The following is a 25,781-nucleotide window of genomic DNA, read 5'->3' as shown; positions in this document are numbered from 1 at the left end:
AGAAATTAACAAATTTATTTGAGCATAAGCTTTCATGAGCTACAGCTCACTTCCATCCAATGAAGAGAGCTGTAGCTCAGGAAAGCTTATGCTCAAATAAATTGGTTAGTCTCTAAGGTGCCACAAGTACTCCTTTTCTTTTTGCGAATACAGACTAACACGGCTGCTACTCTGAAACCTGAGAAGAAATTGTGACTCTGAGAATCTCAGTTCCTTCCCTGTCCCTTCCTTGCTCCCATGAGGAGGTAATCTGTGCCACCCCTTTGTCAGCTCAACTTTGTTGGCTGACTCATTGAAGGGGTGGGGCAAGGCCCTGCCCACCTGCTTGGGAATGTACAGGGCAGGTAGTCCTTGCTCTCATACCTCATCCAAGCCATGATGTGGGGAGGTTTGACAGGAAAGGGAGACTGAGGACTTAGTCCCTCTTAATATCCTGTGCAGGCAGTTTAGAGTCGGGCACAATCTGTAGTGTATAGTGTAATATAGTATTCAGGACGAGACCTGTTCAAGAAAACAAAAGTCCATATCAGAAAAATATTGTGTAGTGAGTCATTTTGTCTTGCTAACTAATTTAATTTTAAAAATAAGATACTGGGGGAGAACAACAAGTAGGGAAATGCCCTTATACCTTCTGAGACGCACTCTTGAACCATTGGCAGTTAGGTAAGTAGGGTGACCAGGTGTCTGGTTTTCGATGGAACACCCGGTCGAAAAGGGACCCTGGCAGCTCCGGTCAGCACTGCCAACTGGGCCGTTAAAGCTCTGGTCTGTGGTGCTAAGGCAGGCTAGTCCCTACCTGTCCTGGGGCACCATGCTGCACCCCGGAAGCGGCCAGCAGGTCCGTGTCCTAGATGGGGGGGAGGCATGGGGCTCAGCGCGCTACCCCCACCCTGAGCCTGGCCAGTGCGGGGGAGGCATGGGGCTCTGCACGCTACCCCCACCCTGAGCCCGGCCAGTGGGAGCTGTGGGACAGTGCCTACGGCAGGCGAGAGCAGCGTGCGGCGCTTCCTGCCCGCCCCGCCCCAGAGTTGGACCTGTTGGCCGCTTCCGGGGCGTGCACAACTCATGTCATGACAGGCAGCCTGCCTTAGCCCCCTCGCTGCGCCGCTGACCCGGAAGCCACCTGAAGTTAGCCTGTGCCTCAGCCCCTCTGAACCCGGAGCCCCATTCTGCATCCCAAAGCCCTCATCCCTGGACCCAGCCCAGAGCCTGCTCCCCTAAGGCCAGAGCCCTCATCCCCTCCTGCACATCAATCCCCTGCCCCAGCCCTGAGCCCCCCTAAACCTGGAGCCCCCTCCTTCACCTCAAACCCCTCATCCCTGGCCCCACCCCAGAGCCTGCACGCCCAGCACAGAGCCCTCACCCCCCCACACTCCAACCCCTCCCCCAGCCCTGAGCCCCCCCAAACTCAGAGCCCCTTCCCGCACACCAAATCCCTCGCCCCCCCCCCAGCCTGGAGCCCTCACCCCCCCACACCCCAAGCCCTGCCCCAGCCCAGTGAGAGAGAGCCACCAAGGGAGGGGGAATGTAGTGAATGGGGGTGGGGCTAGGGCATTCAGTTTTGTGCCATTATAAAGTTGCAAAAAGAAAAGGAGTACTTGTGGCACCTTAGACACTAACCAATTTATTTGAGCATAAGCTTTCGTGAGCAGCTCACGAAAGCTTATGCTCAAATAAATTGGTTAGTCTCTAAGGTGCCACAAGTCCTCCTTTTCTTTTTGTGAATACAGACTAACACGGCTGTTACTCTGAAACCTGCCATTATAAAGTTGGCAACCCTATAGGTAACTGATTGCCTTAAAATCTTGATGAAACCCTGAAGTAAGTGGAATGACATATTGGAGGCTTTTGGAGCCACAGTGTCTTGCCAGATTATGTGAGTGGGTTTGACTTTGATACTTAGCTGTACCGTTACCAGGGCTATTTGCTATAATATGTAGATGACCCTTGGTGGGTGTAAATTCTTGGCTGTGGTTGCTGCCCTGGTAGTACCCTTTAGCACACAGATGTTTTTCTAGTTTCCAGCCATTTCATAGTGACTGAGCTCTGAAGGGAAACCTGAAAGCTCTTTGTTTTGCTAGCGCTGGGTTCTTAAAAGCATTGTGCATTTAAAAAAAAAAAAAAAAAAGTGGGAGAGGAAGCTGAAATTTACATGTTATATTATGTGCTAGCTCTTGACTCATGGTTTTGAGGATTGACAAAAACTCGTTCTTTAGAGGAGTGAGGCTATTTGTCAGTTGAATGTCAATCCTTTTTCCAGTTGGTTGTTTCAATACATTTTACAAATGATAATATTTCTTACTGACATGAGACTGTACTGAATTTGGAAAGAACAAGGAGTACTTGTGGCACCTTAGAGACTAACAAGTACTCCTTGTTCTTTCTTTTGATACAGACTAACATGGCTACCACTCTGAATTTGGAAAGTAATCCCAAACTTATTTTGATTGTTTTGTTGGTTTGTGTGTGGGTATTTAGAATAATAATAAAATTATACATTATGATCCGTGCCTTCAGTAGTTAATATCGCCCTTCCACAGTACCAAATTGTCCTAAAACTGCTGCTGCTGTTCTGGCCCTGCAATGCAGGCTTTGTAAGAGGAGGAAAATCCTGGTACATTGTAATTCAACATGTGGCTAGCAGCAGAAGTGTGTGAGAGAACACACTGCCAGGTCTGAAATACCCATGATAATATTAATTATATATTAACATTATTGCAGGCAAAGCACCTCCAAAGTGTGTGGGCTAATGGTATTGCAGGTGTCTACATCTTCTCAATATTGCTAATTTTAGGTGGTATTGGAAAGTGTTAAGGTAGCAATTTTCTTACTTCAAAGCATATTTTATATTTAATCAGGTGATATAACAATATAATCCTTAATTATTTAGTTTTGCAATAAAATAGTAAATTATGGAAATCAACATCTGCAGTGTGTACCACAAATTAATCCAACATTTCATTTTATAGATATGTTGTTGTTAAAATGCTCATGTTGTTAGTATTGATGTTTCAATCTCTTTGCAGTGCAGTTTGGCAACCAAATTCAAATGATGATATTTTAATTTTTAGAGAGAAGGAAATTGAAAGGTATTGTTTTTAATATCCATTTATATATATTCCTGTAGTAAGAAGTAGCAGATTTTCTTGACAGATACTTGCAGGGAAAGAAAAGCTTAGATTTTTTTTAAAACCATGAAAAATTCCTTCCTTTTTCAGCCTGATGGATGGATTATAGTTGATGTCCTTGCATGGGCAGGTTGCATTTTCCATCAGAAGTGGAGATTCTAATCCTCATTATCATTTCTGTAATGCAAGTGGTTTATGTGTAGAAACAGATTTAATTAATCCCCTGCTGGTTGATAGGGCACCCTAAAGCAAATACTTACAGTCAGCAAAGGAAAAATTTAAAATGTGAGTGCATGGTGTCAGGTCAGTGAGTGTCAGTTGATCTTACAACATCTGTGAAATATCTTTAATTTACCAAGCAAAATGTATTTTCCCCTCTAGCTACAGAAATACTTTTATATCATCTTGTTTGGTGGCTCAGCTTGGATGGGGATAAGCTTACCAAATAGGAGTTCCAGGGTCAAAGGCTATCTCAGGCCATGTCTACACTTACCGGCAATCAATGTTCTGCAATTGATGCAGCAGGGGTCAGTTTAGCTGGTCTAGTGAAGACCCACTAAATTGACCACAGAGCGCTCTCCGGTCGACTCTGGTATTCCACCAGAATGAGAGGAGTAAGGTAAGTTGACAGGAGAGCGTCTCCCGTCGATGCAGTGCAATGTAGACACTGCAGTAAGTCGACCTAAGCTATGTCGACTCCAGCTACGTTATTCATGTAGCTGGAGTAGCGTAACGTAGGTCGACTTACCCCGCTAGTGTAGAAAAGGCCTCAGGAACCCTGGTGCCTGTGCTGGCAGAAACTGGGAACATTCAGGTGGTGGTGATTTTCAGTTAATTTGAAAGGGCCAAAGTATGGTGCATTCAGAGCACATTTTAGCATCCCACTTTGCCTGTGGGTATGTGCCATATGTGCAGTTACACATTCAAGGACGAATTGCAATATTGAGATAAAGTGATGATGAAATCTCTCTCCATGGTGCTTTTATAAAGAGTGATTAAAGGAAGACAGTGTGATACATCACCTACTCCCAACATGACTAAAACACTGCACCCTCCTTCTGTGATTATTAAGTTAAAAAATTAGTATTGCTAAACAATCCCTAAGTTAATTTTATTACTTTTCAATAAAACAGATAATTAATTTAATATCATTTTCCTCTGTATGTAAAGATACAGCCTGATGAATCACATTTTTGAGAACATAAGTTAATTGAATGGGATGATTCCAGAATGGTTCTGTTCTCAGTAATTCAATTCTCTGAGGCAACATGTTGAATAAGACCTCAGTTGTTGGTCATGTTATTTGACTTCATCAGGACTTGACTTTATCCTTTATGCTAATTGTTGATGGGTTTCATCTGTGGAAAAAAGTTTGAGAAATAAAACTAGGCAAATTGACAGTCTGTCATTTTTGTAAGAGGATACTGAAAATAAACATGCATTTAGAGGATTATATTACCGACCTTGAGAGCAGGTGGCACAGAGCTAGGCTGAGGTAATGAGGATAATATATCTATGTATTGACAGTTAAAGTGCTCAGAGACAGATACTTCAGATTGTGCATGGAATCTACTATTCTTTGATGTTTCACTCTAAATTGGGGTTAGGTCTTATATGGAAGAAAACATTTTACATAATTAGCACAGTTACTCAGAGGATTTATTGAGTTGTGGAACAATGAAAGAATTACTATACCCAAAGCTAAATACCAGGTCATATTTGGTGGTCGTAGCATGACAGTGTTTTATTAATCATCTTGCCTTTTAAAATATGAACTGTTTCAAGAATGCATAAATACGTACTGCCAAGTTCTCTTTGTGTGATGTTTGGCAGGATTAGCATGGTAAAGTAAGTCTAGTCACCAACACTTGCTTCATAATTAATATACTGAAGCTTGCTTCCCTTAGCTATCCTACAAAAACTAATTTCCAAGCTCTGATCCCAATTTATGGGAAATAGGTAACTACAGATCTCCATGAAGTATTGTCAGGCTCTTCTGTTAGGTTTTGTCTATACTTGAAATGTCAGTCGAGTGCAATGTACTTTAACTGAATGATTGAAATGCGCCTTAAGTCCACATGTAAGTACTTTTGTGTGATTAAGTTATCCTGATAACCTGTAGATGTAAAGATGCAATCAGCTGAGTGCCAGTATGGACGTTCCAGTTTCCTCAACCAGTGAAAGCTCCTTAGTTCACCAACTACGACACCACTCTTTTTGTACCTTCTTATTCCCTGCCCTGCCCCTTTGTGCAGTGCCCCCACTATGTGCCTCCTCAAATGTCTGCACTCCTGCTCCTTAAATGCAGGTCTCAGATGGCTGTCCTGCTGTGGATCATCAGCTGAGACTTCAGTTTCTGCCCCCCATGCTATTCCCCTCTGCATCAGCTGTGTTCCCCACATATGCTGGTCCTTTCTCCAGTAATCCCTTCCTTCCGATATCCCTGGGTCTGGCTTTATAACTCTGCAGACAGTGAATTGCTGATGGTGAATGGGTTGAAACTGCAACAGAAAGAGCAGAGTTGGCGGCGCTGGTGCTCGCAGTCCTTGAGCTTCCAGCTCCGCTCCCCTTGCTTTGGCCCTTCCAGGCTGTAGGGCCTTTAAAACCTGTTTGGGCGGGGCGGAGAAGCGGCGCAGCTACCAGGTCTGCTGTTCCTGGTTCAGTCAGCTAAGCAGGGGAGCAATGGCTGGGGGGTCAGGGGACATGGCTGGGGAGGGAGGATACTATTGAGTGGGCACAGAAGATTGTAGTTTCAGGTGGATTGCTGTCTGAGAGTCTGCGAAGTAGGAATGAAGGGAGATTTCAGGAGGGTAATATGAGGTGGTACATAGTGGAACAATGGATATAAAAACTCATTGCTGTACCGCTGATTACTCTCCCTGTTGTAGTCAAGGCCTTAGAGGTGTTGAATTTGAAAAACTGTATTGTATATTGATGCTATAATTGCAGTGTATTCATTTAAGCGCAATCACAGAATGAATGTGAATACTATAGGGATAGAGTGCAATTCAGTCATGGCATATTTGATTGTGTTACATTGAGAGATCGTATGTAATATACCATGTGTTTTTCTAAAATAAAATGTGTTAATTTCCAAATTCAGAGAGAGATTATGGGTCAAGAAAAATGTTGTTTTCATGGATAACAAAAAGTGACTACCATAGGTACAAATGAGAATAAAAACAAACATAACACTTTAAGCACAAAGTTTTTTCCACTGCATGCATTCGATGAAGTGAGCTGTAGCTCACGAAAGCTTATGCTCAGATAAATGTGTTAGTCTCTAAGGTGCCACAAGTCCTCCTTCTCTTTTTGCAGATATAGACTAACACGGCTGCTACTCTGAAGTCTTTAAACATAGGCGCCGACTTCCTCAGTTCCCAGGGGGTACTCTACCCCTGCCCGGCCCCAGGTCCCGTTCCCACTCCATCCCTCCCTTGCTACTGCTGGACTCAGTAGCATTACAAACAGAAAATATGCTGGCTCCAGCTGTAATAATTGTAAATGGTAAAAAGTAAATTAAAGATTTATATTAGGGTCAGTTAGAATAAATTGCATTTGATCTTATTAATAACATCATTAAATTTTAATTTTTTAAAATGTGATATTTATCTTCACATTATCCTATCAAAAAAGATGGAGTAGTAGAATTATTTAAAAAAACCCTCCCTTTAAATAGACGTGTGGCTCTTTAACTTTACTGTTTGACTTTTTTCTTGTGTTCTTGTGTGCCTTGTTGAAGGTGGACTCTGAGTAGATGATGATACCATCTAGTGGTGAAATATTAAAAGTGCAGTAGTGTAAAATGTTTTTAAAAAGAGATAAATGTGCTTACCTGAGATGTAAATAAATATTTACATAAAATATTTATCTATTTCCATGTCTTGTAATCTTTACAGTTTAATGGCGAAATGTTCTGATTCTAAGTGCAAGGTGCATTTCTTTGAGGTTGTCTTCTCAAACATATAGCAGTATGTGTATATTTAAAAAGAACTCCAAGACGAAACACTCCACTGCACACACTTCTCCCCCAGGGAGAAGATAAGAGAACAAACACATGACAGATGTTATCATGTTGCTTGATGCACTATGGGAAGGCACTCAGATACTAGAATGATGAACTGTGTATGACAGAATAGAATTTATTGCAAAGATGTTAGTACATTTATATACAATTGTATGCTTCTAATTGTAAATACCATAATTGTGCAGTCAAAGCAAATATTTGTGTGCATACCTGGCCAGTTGAGTGCCCAGTTGGCTATAAACAGATGCAAATATCATATTATGCGTGCAATGATAATATATGTGGTAACAAATTAGGAGTGCTGCCATCTTTTGAACACATCTTTTAAAATCTGGTCCTTAATATTTTATTTATAAAGTAATATTACTAGATTAGATAAACAGGAAGTTAATTTAAGATATTTCTTCATTAATTTTCTCATTTTTTTGTTTGTATTTTTTCCAGAAGGAACTCAGTCTCCCTAGAAGAGGAAGCTTGTAAGTATAATTACTTTTCATCTATTGCTGCCATAAGTACTCCTGACGGCATTCCCTGCCAAAAATATTTAAAAATTCTACTATATATATTCTGTGCACGGTATTTTAAAATTCTGCAACATTCTGCAAATTTTATTTGTCAAATATGGAGACTCCCGCCTGGCATTGGGGAGCACAGGCCACTGGCTGCACAGAGGTGGGAGATCACTGTGTGGCTTCCCTCCCATCCGCCCGACACAGACTCAGCAGTGAGGTTGCACCCAACCCTGACCGAGTTCAAGGATGGGGCCTGCCCCCAAAACAGCCCAGGGGCCTGCCCCTCTGTGCCAGGTGCACCAGGTAGGCTCAGCAAGGAAGGATCCAAGTGTGTAGGGGCTTATTGTGGGGGGATCCATGTGTAGTTTGAGAGAGATGTGGGGAAATTTGGGTACAGGCGGTTCAGTGGGGAATCCGGGTGCGGGGAAGATCTGGATGCACAGGGGCTTGTTGGGGGTTCTGGATGCGATGGTAATGGGACTCTGCAGGGGGGTCCAGGTGAAGGTGGTTGGGGCTCCGTGGTGGTGGGGGGATAGAGCTTGGAGGGGGGTCTACATGTGGGAGGCTCAATGGGGGGTCCAGATGCTGGTGGAGTGGGGCTCAGTAGGGTGGGGATCCAGATGCAACTGGTTGGGGCTTGGTGGGGTGGGGATCTGGGTGCTGGGGGCTTGTTGGGGTGTTCCAGGTGCAGGGGAAGTGGAGCTTATCGGGGGCTTCTGAGGGTGGAGGCTCGGCAGGAGGGTCTAAATATGAGGGGGTCTGGATGCACAGGGATTGGGTGGTTGGGGGAGTAGCTTCCTTTACAGGGATCCTTCTCCCTGCAGCTGAGGTGTGATGGGTACAGGAAACGGGGTGTGGGAGTGGGGGAATTTGCAGAGCTTCCTGCAGCCGGGGGAGAAATCTGTGTGGGGAGTGTCTGGCCCTGCCCCTGATGCCTTGCAGTGGAAGAGGAAGTCCCGACCTCCCTAGCCCAGCCTGGACTAGCAGCTGAGCCCGGCAGAGAGTAGGAGCCATCACCTAGGTCTTCCCCAGTTCCGCCTCCTGCCCCCCCCAGTGATTTACGCCTCTACCGGCTGCCCTGGACACCCAAAACATACTGCTGGGGAGGGTTGCATGACCACTCTTGTGCCTTACCTTTGCTGCCCCATCAGAAAGTCATTTTTCTGCAGGGAAGCAAAGAAATATACAGGGGACATAAATTCTGCACAGGTGCAGTGGCGCAGAATTCCCCTAGGATTACATAAGGCTTGATTCAACAAAAATACTTGCAGATTCTCAACTGTTGAATCCACACAGAGCTATCAGAGACAGATATATTTTTTTTCCATTAACATTTTTCATGTGCTTTTAAAGTGTTTTTGAAAGGTGCCACATTGGAGACTAAAGTCCTCTGTTCATATCTTTAAGAGGTGGAGGACAGCCAGTGGTAGTGCAAGCCTACTCAATAGCTTAGCCAGTAGGGCTCAAACCTGACATGAAGGAAACTTACAGGAGTGAGTGGGGAGTTCAGCATTTATGCAGCAGACAGTGCTTGCCTTTTTTGTTGAGACTGCCAACGGTGGTCCCTGTTGCTTCCAATCCCAACCTTTGTACTCTGGATAAAATGTCCAGTGGGGTTTGTACTGAGATTTAATAATCTAATTCCACACACGTCACTGATGGGAACAACATTTGCTCACTGCGGTGTGGACAATGTAGATGTGAAAAAACTAGATTCTCATTACCAATCCCTCCAGGTTTTTGTTGTGAAATCAAGACGATAGAAGTATTGCCACAAAACAGCAAACTGGAAAAAGCAGATTTCTTAAAATATAGCACTTTTAAAATTAAGCCAGTTATTGATTTTAACATCTCTCTTTAGGTTTGCAGAGTTTTAGGAGAGACTGTTTTGTGATGATCTCTGAGAGAATTTAACAGTTGCTAGGCTTAGTTTTCTGTGGTCTGGTATGTGGTAGAATAAAACTGCATAGTGGCTGGATTATATAAAGAATATGCAAGTGTGCCAGTTAAACCTACAATAAGCTTAAAGTCATAGCCTTCTAACTAAAAACCAAGCCCTAAAGTTTGCATATCACAGAAGCAAAGTCAGTTCCTTAGATTACCTTTTATAAGCTGTCTTAGATTTCAGGTTTTGGTAACAAACGAGTTTGAATTTTTATTCTTTAAAATCTCTTCTTTGTATAAGGAGTAATGTTTGGAAAGTGCTGTGTGGTGCTTGTGATTCACTGTTGAACAATATGACTAGGTAAAAAGGCTTTTTTTAATGAGGCATGAATGAATCTTTTTGTTGAAGTCATATGATGGTGTTAAATTCAGTTACTTAAAACAAAACAGAACACAGGACTCATACATCAATTATCCATCAGTATACTTTTTAGACCAGCTTAGCTAGATTTGTATTAGATTTTAGGAACACTATTGCTTATATGATTTGGGAAAAGTAAAGACAGTGATTGAATAAGAGCACTTGGACAAGTATTTGGAGACAATCCAGTGAAACAAATACTTGATATTAGTTATTCATCTGTAGCCTTTACCTTAATGTAACAATTCAGATTTTTGGCACAAAGCATTTTTGATCTGGAGTGGAGGATTCCAAAGTTTTTTTTCCTGTTTCTTGGTCAAGTATGGAGATGGGTACAATATAAAGCTATTATAAGTATTAACAGTATTAACAATATCACTGTGCTCAGGTCTTTAGGCACTGACAGTTTATGATGGTTTATTTAGTAACTATGGATATTGCTGAATTGTTTGTAAAGTACCTTTCTTCAGTTACTTCAATCCTTTCTTTTTGATTACCTCTGTGAAGAGAACTTATGTAGCCTCTGTATCTAGAAGGTCAAAACCCTAAACTGCAAAGGGCAAGAATAACCGCTACTCATGTGATTTCAATTTTTAGCAGAATAGAGATTTTCAAAGTGTTCAATATGCTTCTTGTAAAGATGCTCTGACTAAATTATTTTACTGTATTCCCTGCAACTATAGGAAGTGCAGTCAGTCAGACCTAGTTATTTTGAATTGGTTTACTTTTGTTTAGTTTCATAAGTTAGTACTATAATGTGATTTTCATTTATTTCTGATTGATATCCAAATGCCCTTATCAACCAATTAGAATTGTATGGCTCAATGGAAAGAGCATTGTGGATCTGTAGATCTCAAAAATCTTTGTTTATCTCAGAGTTGTTAATACTATAGTTTTGAAGTGCTCCCCATATAAATTAAATCTGCAAGATCTATGGAGTCTACTGTTTGTTCTTCCATCCCTGATTTAAAGAGTCTCTGCTCAGAAAATAATTTTTTTAAAAAATTATGATTCCTGTAATGGTGGAAACGGTATGTCAGAGAAGATCTTGCATTGTGCTTTAAAGATGGGTAGGCTTAGGATCATTCTAAATTCTTCTGGAAATTTGTCCCACACCTGAATGTCCTTGACGGAGAGCACTTTATTTTCAGATATTTTCTGCTTTATAAGCTTCATTGTCCCAACATAATGTAGTTATATTGACAGGTAATAGATGGAGACACAGTCAGTGATGTAGCTGAGTCCTGACCCATTGATTGTTTTGATGGACAGGATCAAGGCCATGACCTAGCCATGGGACAATGCAATCTGATTTGGAGTCAATGACAGGATTAGAGTGCAGGTGTGATGTGCTCATGATGGCCCTCCCTATTGAGGTGGCACTCACACATTCTGTGCAAGCTAGGGCCGTTTCATTGCATCCAACATCAGCCCTACTGTGTAGAAATATACAGTAATTTACAATATATTTCCATTATCTCTGAAGAATGTATGGATCGCTATAGAAGAATCTTTATCAAGGAGGAACGGCATACATTTCCGAACAAGCTGGAAGTGGAGGAAAGTTTTTTGTTTTTCCTTTTTTTTTTTCATTGCAGTTTGGCTCAGTGGTGAGTTCAGCAGGACCCGGAGGCTTCAGACCAATTGACGAGTGGATGCCTTTGTTAAAAGGCGAGGAGTGTTCTTTCTGCTAGTTCTTCTAAACATTTTGTCTTCTGACTCTCATCACCTCATTCTTATCTAGGTTCAGTTTTAGCCAGCTGTTCTTCACCCAGAAGCTCCTCTCTTGTAGGCATTATGACATCCTTGTGTTGGTATTGGTGCATTTATGGAACGTGACAGAGTTGGATGTCTTCAGTATACATTTTTGGCAATGGAGCTTGGGGTGTCTCACCATTTCTACAAGTGGACTTGTGTAAAAGCTGAAGCAGTGAGGAGATGGATGGATCCGTGTAAGATCCCAAATATGAAGATTGTTGGATAACTACTCCTCTTTCCCATTATCACTCTCTGGATCCTGTTCGAGAACCATTTTAGTGCTGCATCATCTACCTTAGTTGTATTAAGAAAAGGAGTACTTGTGGCACCTTAGAGACTAACCAATTTATTAGAGCATAAGCTTTCGTGAGCTACAGCTCACTTCATCAGATGCATATCGTTATACAGGCTTGGCAAGCCAGTCAGTTGACTGCCTATTATTTGACAACAGTCAAATATTGTTAAATATTCCAGCAAAAATGCCATGATACAGGCAGTGGCCTACCTTTTTGATTGCATGGTGCCATCTGTTAGCCAGCCTACTTAAATATCTTGATCACTGACTTTACCACAGAGCTCTTCTTCAGTGTGGGAAAGGTATTCAGAGTGTCACAGCTAAATACAAGATTGAACAGATAGTTTAGCATAAGTAGTTAAACTTTCTAAGGGACAATTCAAGATGGAGTGGCCCATTAACACCCCTATAGTCATAGGACAAAAACCGGGTTAGTGCGTTACTGATGGTTGTAATAAGCCATAAATCCAATGTCTTTATTAAGACCATGATTTGCAGAGTCTAGCAAAGTTATGAATTTAAGCTCTGAGGCTCATCTTTTGAAAGTGTTGTGCAGGTTTCCTCTGATAGGTCAGATATAGAGTGATCACTTTGTTAAAAGTGTTCACCCACAAGTGATATGGTGTTTTTGTCTTTTATCATTTTCCTTTGAGAGTTCATTTGAGAACATAGTGATTGTCTAGTTTCACCCACAGAATTGTTGTTGGGACATTTAGTTCACTGATTGAGGTACATCAATCAGTGAACAAGTGATTTACCTCAATCAATGAACTAAATGTCCCAACAACAATTCTGAGAGACATGTATAGGACCCATGGATCTTGAATGGTGTGTTGTGGGGGGTGCTGATCATTGTATCAGTGGAGATATGTCTGCAAATTTTCTTCTGTTGTACTGGCAGGGTCTGATGCTGCTTTAAGTTAGTGTGTCCTGGTCTGTGGGCAGGTTGATTCTGATGATGTCTTTGGAGAGGTTGGGGCATTATTTGAAGGCCAGAAAAGGGGGTTCAGAAAAGATTTATTTCAGGCTGAGGTCCCCATCAAATATGGGTTGTAGTTATTTGAGGATACCCTATATGGGTTCAAGTGTAGGGTGCTTGGTGACAACTAGGGTTGTGTGGTCAGAGGGGGTTTTATTTCTATATTGAAGCAGGTTATCTTGGGGTATTTGGGTGGCCCAGTCCAAGATGCGGTCATCTTCTCTGGTGGCGTCTCCTTGCTTAGTGAAGGTGGTTTTGAATGTGTTAAGGTGTATATTCCGGACATTTTCCTTGGATCATATTCTGTGGAATCGGAGTGCCTGGCTGTAGATAAGATTTCTTGGTGTGTTTGGGGTGGTTTCTGGATCTATGAAGATATGTGTGGTGATCCATGGGTTTCTTGTATATAGTTATCTGAAGGGTTCGATAGTTGAAGTTGATTGTGGGGTCCAGGAAATGGATGCTGGTGTTGAAGGGTTCCAGAGAGAGTTTAATGGATGGGTGGATGTTGTTGAAGTTGTGGTGGACATCTATGCGGAAGTTTAGGTCGTCTGTCCAGAGGATGAAAATATCATTGATGTATCTCAGCTATATCATTGGTTTCATGGTGCACTGGTCCATAAATTCTTGTTCAAGGTGGCCCATGAAGAGGTTGGCATATTAGGGAGCCATCCTAATACCCAGGGCTGTTCCCATGGTTTGGACAAAGTGTTCGTTGTTGAATATAAAATTGTTACGGATGCATATCTGAGGGTTGTCCATTGTCTTGTAAATATTTGAGGCAGGTAGCTGTGCCATCATTGTGAGGGATGTTGGTATATTGGGAATTGACATCCATGGTGGCAAGGATGGTATTCTGAAAGAGGTTGTTTATGTTGCGGAGTTTATGGAAGAAGTTGATTGTGTTGTGGAGGAAGCTGGCCCTTTGTGTGGTGAGTGGTTTGAGGATAGGTTCTGAGTCCCACTATTCCTTCAGAAAGAGTGCCATAGCCAGATATGATGGGTCTCCCTGGGTTCCCTTGTTTGTGTATTTTGGGAAGCGTATAGAAGGTCTCTGGGGTGGGTTCATGGGGGAAGAGTTAATAGAGTTTTTCTTGGAGTTTTTTGGAGAAGCATTTGATGATATCCTTAAATTCCTGGGTAAACTGTGGTGAATTGAAGGGTTAGAAGGGAGCGCAAGGGTCATCTAGTTTAACCCCCTGCCAAGGTGAAGGATTTGTTGTGTGTAAACCTTCCAAGACAGATGGCTATCAAGTCTCATTTTGAAATCTCCAGTAAAGGAGTTTTCCCGATTTCCCGAGGAAGTTTGTTCCATTTTCCCACTTTTCTTACAGTTAGGAAGTTTTCCCTGAGATTTAATTTAAATCTGCTATGCTGTAGTTTGAACCCATTGCCTCTTTGCCTGCTCTCTGTGGCAAGACAGAACAGTTTTTCCTCATCTTCTTTGTGGGAGCCTTAGAAGTATTTGAAGACCATCATGTTCTCTCGTCCCCCACTCCCACACCCCATTCTCCCTCTTTTTCCAGACTAAAGATACTCAGTTCCTTCAGTCTCTGCACATCTGGCTTACATTCCATCCCTTTGATGATCTTTGCCACTCACTCTGTATCCTTTCCAGTTTCTCTACATTCTGTCTGTTTTTCTAGGGCCCTACTAAATTCACGGCCATGAAAAACGCATCACGGGCTATGAAATCTGGTCTCCCACCGTGAAATCTGGTCTTTTGTGTGCTTTTACCCTAGACTATTCAGATTTCACAGGGGAGACCAGTGTTTCTCAAATTGGGGGTCCTGACCCAAAAATGAATTGCAGGGGGGTCACAAGGCTGTTTTTTGGGGGGATGTCCCAGTATTGCCACTCTTCTGCTCTGATTTCAGAGCTGGGGTGCTGGAGAGTGGTGGCTGTTGGCCGGGTGCTCAGCTCTGAAGGTGTTGCCCCACCAGTAGCAGCGCAGAAGTAACCGTGGCAATACCATACTATACTACCCTTACTTCGGCCTTCAGAGCTGGGCTCCCGGCCAGCAGCCACCGCTTCCCAGCTCTGAAGGTAGCGATGCCGGCAGCAGCAGCCAAACAGTTGTGCGGGGGGTTGCAAGGTTATTTCTGATTTTTGGGTCAGGACCCCTACAGTTACAACACCGTGAAATATCAGATTTAAATAGTAGAAATCATGACATTTATGATTTTAAAAATCCTATGACCGTGAATGGACCGTGAATTTGGTAGTGCCCTATATATAGCAGTGACCAAAATTGGACACAGTACTCCAGCTGAGGCCTAACCAGCACTAAGTCGAGTGGTACAGTGGACCCTTGCTAGAGCGCACATCACTATAGCGTAGATTCACATGTAGCGCGGTCGCGGCGATGGATCCCAAATTTAAATATTTAAATTGGGATCCATAGTAACACGGTACCATGCATGGATCCAGAACTCCGCTTTCTAGCAAGGGTCCAGTGTACTATCACCTCCTGTAACTTGCATGCTATGCCTCTGTTAATGCAACCCAAAACTGCATCTTCAGAATTGCATGTTTTCAAATCCTTCCCCAAACAACTCCAAGAGAAACTCTACAAACTCATCTCAAAGTTGAAGAAGAGCTCTGTGTAAGCTTGAAAGCTTGTCTCTCTCATCAACAGAAAGTGGTCCAATAAAAGATATTGCCTCACCCATGTTGTCTCAGAAAAATGATAAGACAAAAACACCATGTCAACAGTAGGTGAACACTTTTCACAAAGCAGTTACTCCATATATGACCTCTGTCTTCATCTTCAAAGGAAACGCACACAACACCTTCAAAAGACAAGCCTGGAGCTTAAATTCATAACTTTGCTAGACATTAAAAATCGTTGACTTAACAAAGTCATTGGATTTATGGCTTATTATAAGAATCAGTAATCCACTAACCCCCCTTTTTTGTCCTATGACTGCAGAGGAGTTAACTGGCTACTTCATCTGAAATCGTCTCTTACAATATGTGTTAACTAGTTACGCTAAACCATCTGTTCCACTTTGTATTTGGTTGTGTGACACTCTGAGGGCATGTCTACACGTCCAGCACTGCAGCAGTGTGATGCAGCTGCACCACTGTAGCATGTCTGGTGAAGGCACTCTATACCGATGGGAGAGAGCTCTCCCATTGGCATAATAAAGCCACCTTTGCAAGCAGAGGAAGCTACGTCGATGGGAGAAGTTCTCCCACTGACATAGCGCTGTCCACACCAGTGCTTATGTTGGTGTAACTTATGTCGGTCTTGGAGTGGGGTTTATTCAAATCCCTGAGCAACATAAGTTCTGCGACGTAAACTGTAGTGTAGACATAGCCCAAGTACCTTTTCCAGATCTGAAGAGGAGCTCTGTGTAAACTCGGAAGCGTATCTTCTTCCCAATAGAAGATGGTTCAATAAAAGATATTACTTCACCCACCTTGTCATTCTAAGATGGTGCACATCAGTTACAGAATTTGCCATCCTCTCTCCTGGAAGAGGATTAACTTTTATTTATGATGCACTTATGCATGTAGATAAATTAAAAAGATTCTTAGCTGTTTTGGTGGTCAAAGACACCTTTTTTTATATAGCTATTTTTGCCTTACCCAAACTTTTATTTGGGTCTTTAATAAATGCATTGTGCAGTATTACGTTGTTTGACAAAAGCAAATGTGTAACGCACATACACACAGTGTGGTTAGTTCTTGGTCCCCCTCTAATGGGTAGTCACTGTGTGGACATGTATGAATCTGCTAAAATCTTTGTGATATGGAACCTTGTCCTTGGTTCTATCTCTGTTGCCACTGACCCATCCAGGGATGTTGGATTAAATAAGTGTTAGTGATTGTTAGTAAATTTTCTTCCAAATCCCTTCTCAGTGGAATTATACAGAAGTAAATTGCTTTCAGAGAATGTGCTAAACCCAAACTTAAAACTATGCCTGTTTCTACTTCTAATCTTTCTAAACCTTCATACTTAAAACTGAGGAAACAAAAGTTTTAGCTGGAGAAAACACGGAAAATATTTTGACTTGCTGGACTGAAGAGAATAAAGGCAAGCATGGGAAGAGAATTTGCACATTTATTCTAGTCTTTTTTTACAAAGACCTGAATTAAATAAAGATTATATACTCGGTTTCTGTACTAATAATTTGGATATCATATGGGTGGGAAAACAAAATCTCTTGGTCAATATATTAGGTGAAGATTAAACCTAACATGGTTATGGTTATAAGCGATTATGAGGAGCCTTGCTAATGTTATCACACTTACAATGTCAAAGCGAAGTGGGGGGCAAATATTCCTTAATAGTGCAAATATCCAAAGTGCAAAGAGATAAGGTAAGACATCACCATTGCTCAAAATAGGAGACTCTGGTATCTTAGTGGACAGGCTGTGCACTGCTGTATAGGAGTACTTGGTTTGAATTCTGGTCTGTCTCTTTCCCCTTTCATGCTCAGAGAGCATGGAAGTTATGGAGACAGTACAGTTATCGCTGGGAAGAAATGCATTATATCACTCAGCTTCAGTCTCTCTTGGCAATAAGGTAGTTCTGTTGATGAGTCATGTGCAGTTTTCCCTTACTCAGGGGAAAGGCAGCCATGACAGTACAATGCCTCAAGTGTGAGGGAATAGAATATGAAGAAAACGGATAAAGAATGTCCGATGGTGCTCTAAGAAGGAAGTGGGGTGTGGCATTCTGTTCCCATCCTGTGCCATCTTGGATCTGGAAATAAAGAAGAATAATGCCTTTTCAGTTTGTGGTATTTTTTTTTAATAAATGGATGAGAGAGATTTTACATTCTAACTATACTCCTCCCTTCAACTCAGAAGAGAAACACTCACAAGCAGTAGATTAAAAATAACCTAGTGCTCTTAAATTGATATGAGGTGCTGAGTCAGGAGCTGGAATGCGTGGAGTTGCACCTACAGAGGCTCCATAGCAGCGTTGCCAGTAGTATATGGGGCTTGCTGAAATTATTTGAAGTATAGTTTGTAAAGGAAAAATTGGTACATGAGAAGGATTTTAGGATTGATCTGTTGTGTTTGAGGAGGTTCTTAGCAATATTTTAAAAATAGGGAAAATGTTGTATGCAGATTTTTAATTAAAATTTGCCATTATTTAATCTACCTAATTTTCATACCAGGACCATCATAAAATTATTATTATATAGTGTACATGTAAATATAGTTGGGGATTGGTCCTGCTTTGAGCAGGGGGTTGGACTAGATGACCTCCTGAGTTCCCTTCCAACCCTGATATTCTATGATTCTGTGATCTCTCCTTCAGTCTCCACCAGAGAACTGGGATTCTGGTTTGTTTGGGGTTTTTTGTTTGTTTGTTTTTTGCTGTTGGTGGTGCTAATTGTGGGAAGGTGGCTGGGTTTTTCATTTTGCTCTGACGGTGCTGAGGTATGTGATAGTCCTGACATCTTCCAGATTTGAGGACCAGTAGTCAAGAAAACTCCATCTCCTGGGTGTATAGGTCTCATTTTTTAGGTTGACAGTTCCATTGTTCCCGTGGTACATAGCTGTCAGCGGAGGTCGTGATCCTGTAGAGCAGTGGTCCCCAACCTTTCTGTGGGAATAGCACATTCCTATTCCCAGAAGACTGTGGCACCCCGCCACCGAAATGCCGCCAAGAAGCGGCAGCGGAAAGAAGCGCCTCCGAGAAACAGCAACACTTCTCGGCAGCATTTTCGGCGGCGCAGTGTCCTGCGGGTGCGCACAACTGCCCTGGCGGGCACCATTGCACCCACAGTCACTGTGTTGGGGACCCCTGCTGTAGAGAGAGGCATTTGTCTGGTAACTTGGATTGCTTCCATGGAAGGCTTTAAAGATGAGGACCATAACTTTGAATTTGACCTGCTATCCAATGAGGAACCATAAATGGTGGTTATGGTTATAAATATTTGAAAATGTTAAATACTCCTTTAAAAATACACCACAATCTCTTAGACACAGTGTTTTAATTAAAATCTGGACAAGATGTTCATGTGGAATGTTAGTTTGGAAAGCTAACTTTCTGCAGATAATGGATTTCAGGAAAGATGGACAGTAGTTTGTGACAACCATGCAAAATAGCATGAGTTTGATTTGAGCTAACGATAGAAATTACCATTCAAAAACTAAAATGCAAGACTCAGATTTAAGGGATGCAAGGGAACCTCTTGAGCCCTACAAAAGATTATTATCGTAGTGTAGCCTTGTGTATTTCTAGTGTCATCAATATCCTTTGACGGTTTGTTCTAGTGCCAATTTGTCCTTGTAGTTTTGAAGTTCATAAAGAAGGAAAGAAGAAATAGCTAGAACATTGGTGAGGCCTCATCTGGAGTACTGTGTCCAGTTTTGGGCCCCACACTTCAAGAAGGATGTGGATAAATTGGAGAGAGTCCAGCGAAGGGCAACAAAAATGATTCGGGGTCTGGAACACATGAGTTATGAGGAGAGGCTGAGGGAGCTGGGATTGTTTAGCCTGCAGAAGAGAAGAATGAGGGGGGATTTGATAGCTGCTTTCAACTACCTGAAAGGGGGTTCCAAAGAGGATGGCTCTAGACTGTTCTCAATGGTAGCAGATGACAGAACGAGGAGTAATGGTCTCAAGTTGCAGTGGGGGAGGTTTAGATTGGATATTAGGAAAAACTTTTTCACTAAGAGGGTGGTGAAACACTGGAATGCGTTACCTAGGGAGGTGGTAGAATCTCCTTCCTTAGAGGTTTTTAAGGTCAGGCTTGACAAAGCCCTGGCTGGGATGATTTAACTGGGAATTGGTCCTGCTTTGAGCAGGGGGTTGGACTAGATGACCTTCTGGGGTCCCTTCCAACCCTGATATTCTATGATTCTATGATAACCTGATTATGTATTTGTTCCTGATATGTTTAACTTGTGTGTAAAATTCATAGTTTAACAAATTAACACATTATGAATGTTTTAAGATGGAAGTTCTGCAGATTCTTACACGGTTTGATTTCCAAAAATGGGATAGTTAGTATGTTTCCTCCCCAGTAAAGAGCAGCTGTTCTTTGCACTGCTCATGACTTTCCCAGAGACTCTGGGTGGGAGCAATGACTGTATTCCTATCACAGGATGAATTTTTGAGCTGGTATGTGAGATTTCTGCCAGAGTTTTTTCCAGTATGCCATCTCTCTCTCTGGTTCTGCATTTTTCTTGTGATTCACTAAGAGTGAACGTGACACTGCTGTCTGAAGCCCAGAAAAAGTTTGCCACTGATTTGCTGTGCTCTAAGTGTGAGTGATGTCAGCAGTACATTGCTGTCTGTATGACGGATCAGATTGTTTAGTTTGTATCTTTGGCTTCTCAGTACTACTGCTGCATACTGTTGGTCTTCATTTCCTGTTCATGGATGCTAGAAATAGACTTGTGGAAGACTTCTTTAAAAATAATTAGATTTTGATATGAGCTGGCTGATTAGTCTGGACTGTTACTGAATTCATAAAGTCTGTGGTGACACTGGGGATATTTGAAGAGCTCTGTATTACATTGATTGTTCTGTACTCTGCACTGGAGTGATAACAGCGGGTTTCTCCTTTCTGGCTTTAAATCTCTTATTCTGAGAAGAAACAGTGTATCAGAAAGTACAATGATGAAACGGAGGCAACATAGACTTGGAGCCCCATCTCTGCGGATCCAGTAAGGACTGTTATGAAAAAAAATTACAATTTAGCATTGCATATGAAAACTATCAGGGAAAATGCCCAGAATTTTTCATGGCCAACAAATGTCATCTTAATTTAACTTAGAAGAGGATTAATCATTGAAAGAGCATTTTATCAGTGTCAAACTTTTCATTTAGCTGTAGATAGGAAATATTATTTTCCAAAACTCTGTGGTGAGTGATGTACTGGAAGTAAAAGTGTTGCCAGATAAATGCAATCTTTTATAGTTTTAAAAATAATTGTTTAAATAGGCACCTAATATTTGTTTAGTATTGTATATGGCATTAACTGCTATGGTAAAACTGAACACTCGTCATACTCTGTGCTTTTTGTATTCTTTTATTTAAAAAAAAGTTATTTAAACAGATTAAAAGGGAAATAAACTTTCATCTATCAGAGTAAGAGCAGTGAGAAAGCGCAAAGCAGCTGAAGCCCCCCTTCCTTTTAAAATAATACTTTCCAAATATTTTAGGTGAGATGAGAATCTTTTTGCTGCATTACCTGAAATTTTCATCTTAATGTACAACTCTAGGCATTTTAAGTATACCAATTTATGGAACATATTTTATTTTGATACTTACCTCCTTTGTAAAGCGCTTTGAAATCTTCTGATAAGCACTATATAAGAGCAAGTCATTATTAGTGTTATTTTGATCTTAAAAATTAAAGAAATTTTATATAAAGAGTATGGATGTAAGCATGGAGGCTAAGTGAATCTGTGTTATTTAGTTCATGATGAAGGAAGAGGACGAGGAGAAGAGGAAGGCTTAATCTTTCTGTCAGCAGATTGTAAGCCCCATCAGCTGTTTAAGTACATATTGCTAGTGGGGATTTCCAGAAACTAAGGGTTGCTTACTGATCAGATGCATTTGGTTTCATTAGGGAATTTTAAAGCAGGCAACGTTAGCAGCTCTGGATAATTTCAGTACTTTAACACGCAACATTTGGGCCCAAAAGAACAATAACCAAAGTCTATCCTAAATTTTTATACTACTGTATTTAATGTTTTGAACAGGACAGATGAAGCTCTTTTATGTATTTATGTACTGCCAAAAGCAAAGTAGGTTAATATCTATGCCCAGTTAATACAACATATGTTGTTTATTATTTGTATAATACCACCTTGTAGCACCCAGAAGTCCTAGCCAGGACCCCATTGTGCAAGGCTCTGTACAAACACAGAACAAAGACACAGTCCCTGCCCCAAAGAATTTACAATCTTGTACAGTCTTATCGTCTGGTATAGTACCTATCACTCCTGTCTGCAACACAATTCTTGCTGCATCCCCCAAACTAAAATAATTAATAATTGAGCGTTCATTGTACATGTAAGGATTAAATTTTGGGGATTGGGTACAAAATTTTTCATTTTGTGATATGTAAAATCTTGATTGAGGATCATAGTTTTAATATAAGTGTGGCATTTATGGTTTATATTTAATTATTTAAAATTTGTCTTTTAATTCTAGTATAACAGCTCATGCATCTTTGGGTTGGTGGGGAAAAAATTATTATACTACCTAATGTGAAATGCAAAATATTCCAATTGTAACTTCAGATGAAGTTGATTTATTTGTTGGTCATGATGAAAATCCTATCCAAATTAGTTTTCAAGAAACGTAAGTGGTCAAAGCAATAGTTCTCGGTATTAATGTGTAGCTGTTAAGGCAAATTCGATACTGAGTTCTGTAAACAGGCCTAGCAGACCTGTGGTGTTGGTAGCAAATGCAATATTTTTCTTCAAAGAATAATTTTTGGAATACTTTGTGAAGGATTCTGCCAGCCAGCCAGCATTTGTACTAGACTTTGGCCGGTTTTGTGTCACTAAGGAGTGCAGCATTGGACCTTAAAATACGTTCAGCTGTTTGGAGTGTAGTAACTCATGTTGCTATAGTTATGATATTCTCTTATGTAAATATACACAGACTATTTTCCTTCAGCATGCTAAAAATCTGGGGTAAAAAAGACTTTCATATCATATTAGAAATTAATACATTTAAATTATTTTAATAGCCCAGACATTTATTTCTTTATCATAGAATCATAGATTAGGGTCTGAAGGGACCTCAGGAGGTCATCTAGTCCAAGCAGGACCAACCCCAACTACATCATCGCAGCTGGGCTTTGTCAAGCCGGGCCTTAAAAAACTCTAAATGGGGAGATTCCACCACCTCCCTAGGTAAAAACAACAAGGACTCCTAATGGTTTTGGTAGACACAGACTAACACGGCTACCCCTCTGATACTTGGCTCCCTAGCTAAAGCATTCGAGTGCTTCACCACCCACCTAGTGAAATAGTTTTTCCTAATATACAACCTAGATCTCCCCCACTGCAATTTGAGACCATTACTCCTTGTTCTGTCATCTGCCACCACGGAGAGCAGCTGAGCTCCATCCTCTTTGGAATCCACCTTCAGGTAGTTGAAGGTTGCTATCAAATCCCCCCTCACTCTTCTCTTCTGCAGACTAAATAAGCCAAGTTCCCTCAGTCTCTCATCGTAAGTCATGTGCACTAGCCCCCTGATAATTTTTGTTGTCCTCCACTGGACTCTCTCCAGTTTGTCCACATCCTTTCTATAGTGGGGCGCCGTTGATCACTACCTGTTGAGCTCAGTGATCTAGCCAGCTTTCTATCTACCTTATAGTACATTCATCCAATCCATACTTTAGAGAAATGAGCACACAGTTGGGAGTCTTCCTAATTCTAATCCTGGTCCTGCAATTGATCTACTGTGATTGGTCACGTAACTCCTATGTGCCTCAATTTTCCCATCACTGAAATTAGAATATCTACTTCACAGTGCTGTTATCAGGCTAAATTAGTTAATGTTTGTAAAGAACTTTGAAGATGTTCTAAATGTTTTCTATTTAAGGATCTGTGTAATATACTTTTCACAGAAAGTACAGTAACTCCTCACTTAATGTTGTAGTTATGTTCCTGAAAAATGTGACTTTAAGCGAAACGATGTTAAACAAATCCAATTTTCCCAGAAGATTTAATGTAAATTGCGGGGGGGTGGGTTAGGTTCCAAGGAAATTTTTTTGCCAGACAAAAGGTATTATATACATAAATAATATAAGTTTTAAACAATTTTAAACAAGCAATTTAATATTATACTCAGCGATGATGTTTGTGAAGCTCTTCCCTCCAGCCTCCTGAATGATGGCAGAGTTCAGTCCCAGTTAAGGGTGAAAAATTAACAGGTGCTCTGCACCCACCGGCAGTGAAGCTCCCCCCGCCCCTCCCTCGCCACCTCCTTCCCCAAGTGTGCTATGTCCCCGCTCCTCCCGCTCCATCTCAGAAAATCCTAAGCACCACCAAACAGCTGTTTGGTGGCGGGGGAAGCTCTGGGGGGGAGGAGGAGGAGTCAGAGAAGAGGAAGTTGTGCAATGCTTCCTTGTAAAGTTGCTGCTCTTCCAGAGAATCCTACAAGCAGTGGATGGAGCAAGCAGCCAAACGACGTTATAAGGGAGCATTGCACAACTTTAAAGGAGCCCTGTTCCCTAATGGAGCAGGGATGTAACATTGAAACAACGTTAAGTGGGAGGAACTTAAGTGAGGAGTTACTGTATTTCTAATACACCTATGTATGAGAAACAAGGTGGGTGAGGTAATATCTTTTACTGGGTCAACTTCTGTTGGTGAGAGATACAAACTTTCGAGACACACAGAACTCTTCTTCAGGTCTGGGAAAGGTACTCCCAGTGTCACAACAAAATGCAAGGTGGAAAAGCTTGTTTGCCATGAGTTGTTCCAATAAAAGATATTACCTCCCCCACCTTCTCTCTCTAATATCGTGGGACTGACACTGCTACAGCTACACTGCATATTATCTTACGTTTGGCATGGAAAATTTGGCCAGTTCAGGATCAAATAATTCCACGGTGAAAAAATAATGTTGAGTTAGTGTTGCATTGGCTACCAGTAACATTTTGGTTATTTCAGCGTAACAGTTGAACAAGTTCAGGTGTTGATTAAAAGGATGACTTTTGACCACTTAGTTTATTAAATTACTTTAATAGAAAAACTTTTAAATAATTTTTATTTTTTTAAAAATAAAAGCAATAACACATGACATTGACACTGATTATTTCTACTGTGGTACCTTGTCAGAATCTCCTCTCCTTTGTACTCCCACTGCCGAGGAAGTGAAGTTCATCAGCACATGTTCTCTCCTACATCTGCTCCAGGTCTACAACACCTTAAAATCCCATTTAGTGCGGACTGTGCTCTTGCGACTTCTCCTTTAGTCTTTTACCTGAACCCACAACCCCAGAGCAACCCTGCTAGTCCCTGCTACAGCAATCCGCTACAGTGGAGGTAAGGAAAAACCTAAAGTAGGAACAATTAAAAATTTGATTCCAGTGTAACAACTTATAAACTTCTCATTAGTTAATAATTCAAGAAAATAACATCTAAAAAAGATAAACAGACTTTGTGTTTATATTTAACTGTATGGTGTTCAGGTCTGTTTTGCATGTTTGTCCAAACTGTTAGTTCACTTACAGGTAATGGTCTAGAATAAGGAAAAAAGCAATATACGTACACACATATTAACTAGCATACTACATGAGTTTAGAAACTAACTCTTCATTGTTATTGCCTATAATGTTGTTCAGTTCCTTAAACCTTGTGGTGCTATTGCAGAACAAATGGTATGTAAGAATTCTCTTAGTTCTTGAGTGATCGTCCCGTGTGTGTGCCACTCGAGATGTGCATGTGCTTGAGACTGGAAGATTTTTGCTAGCAGTGTCTTTTGGTTCACACTTCTGCCCTTCTCCTCGTGTTTCAAACCGAGGTCATGAGTGGCAGCATGGGCTGACTACCTCTACAGTTTCTTTCCACTGCCCATGGTCTGAGACTGAAGCTCTGCAGTTCGTAGACAGTTTCGTAGTCCTGAGGGCTTGGGTGTCCTGTCCTCCCCGCCCCCGTACCCCTGGGGGGATGCCTAGTATGCCCAGGATCCTGAGATTCAAAGACTGTGTGGCCTGCCAGGGATGACCATGACACATGCCTCCATTGCCTTGGGGATGCTCATATCCCTTCTAAATGCAGCATCAAGCCCATGAGCACAGGCTCATATCCCTTCTAAATGCAGCATCAAGCCCATGA

The 25,781-nt window shown here is 41.5% G+C and overlaps 1 protein-coding gene across 5 annotated transcripts in view; it reads left to right on the top strand.

The window, feature by feature from the left end:
- Positions 1 to 25,781, top strand: part of MAST2 (microtubule associated serine/threonine kinase 2) — a 402,444-nt gene that overhangs the window by 199,432 nt on the left and 177,231 nt on the right. For 4 of the 5 annotated variants that reach the window (XM_084637856.1, XM_084637855.1, XM_084637858.1 and 1 more), the window contains one exon: positions 7,600 to 7,631. In XM_084637856.1, coding sequence (XP_084493982.1) covers positions 7,600 to 7,631 — 32 coding nt within the window. Of the gene's footprint in view, positions 1 to 7,599; positions 7,632 to 24,782; positions 24,990 to 25,781 lie in introns of all 5 variants that reach the window. The other variant, XM_084637854.1, reaches the window with a different exon arrangement.

This window comes from Lepidochelys olivacea (assembly GCF_965140295.1).
Source record: "Lepidochelys olivacea isolate rLepOli2 genome assembly, chromosome: 8".
NCBI classification, from domain to species: domain Eukaryota; kingdom Metazoa; phylum Chordata; order Testudines; family Cheloniidae; genus Lepidochelys; species Lepidochelys olivacea.
The sequence above is the reverse complement of the archived record's forward strand: the minus strand, read 5'-3'. Positions and strand labels throughout refer to the sequence as shown.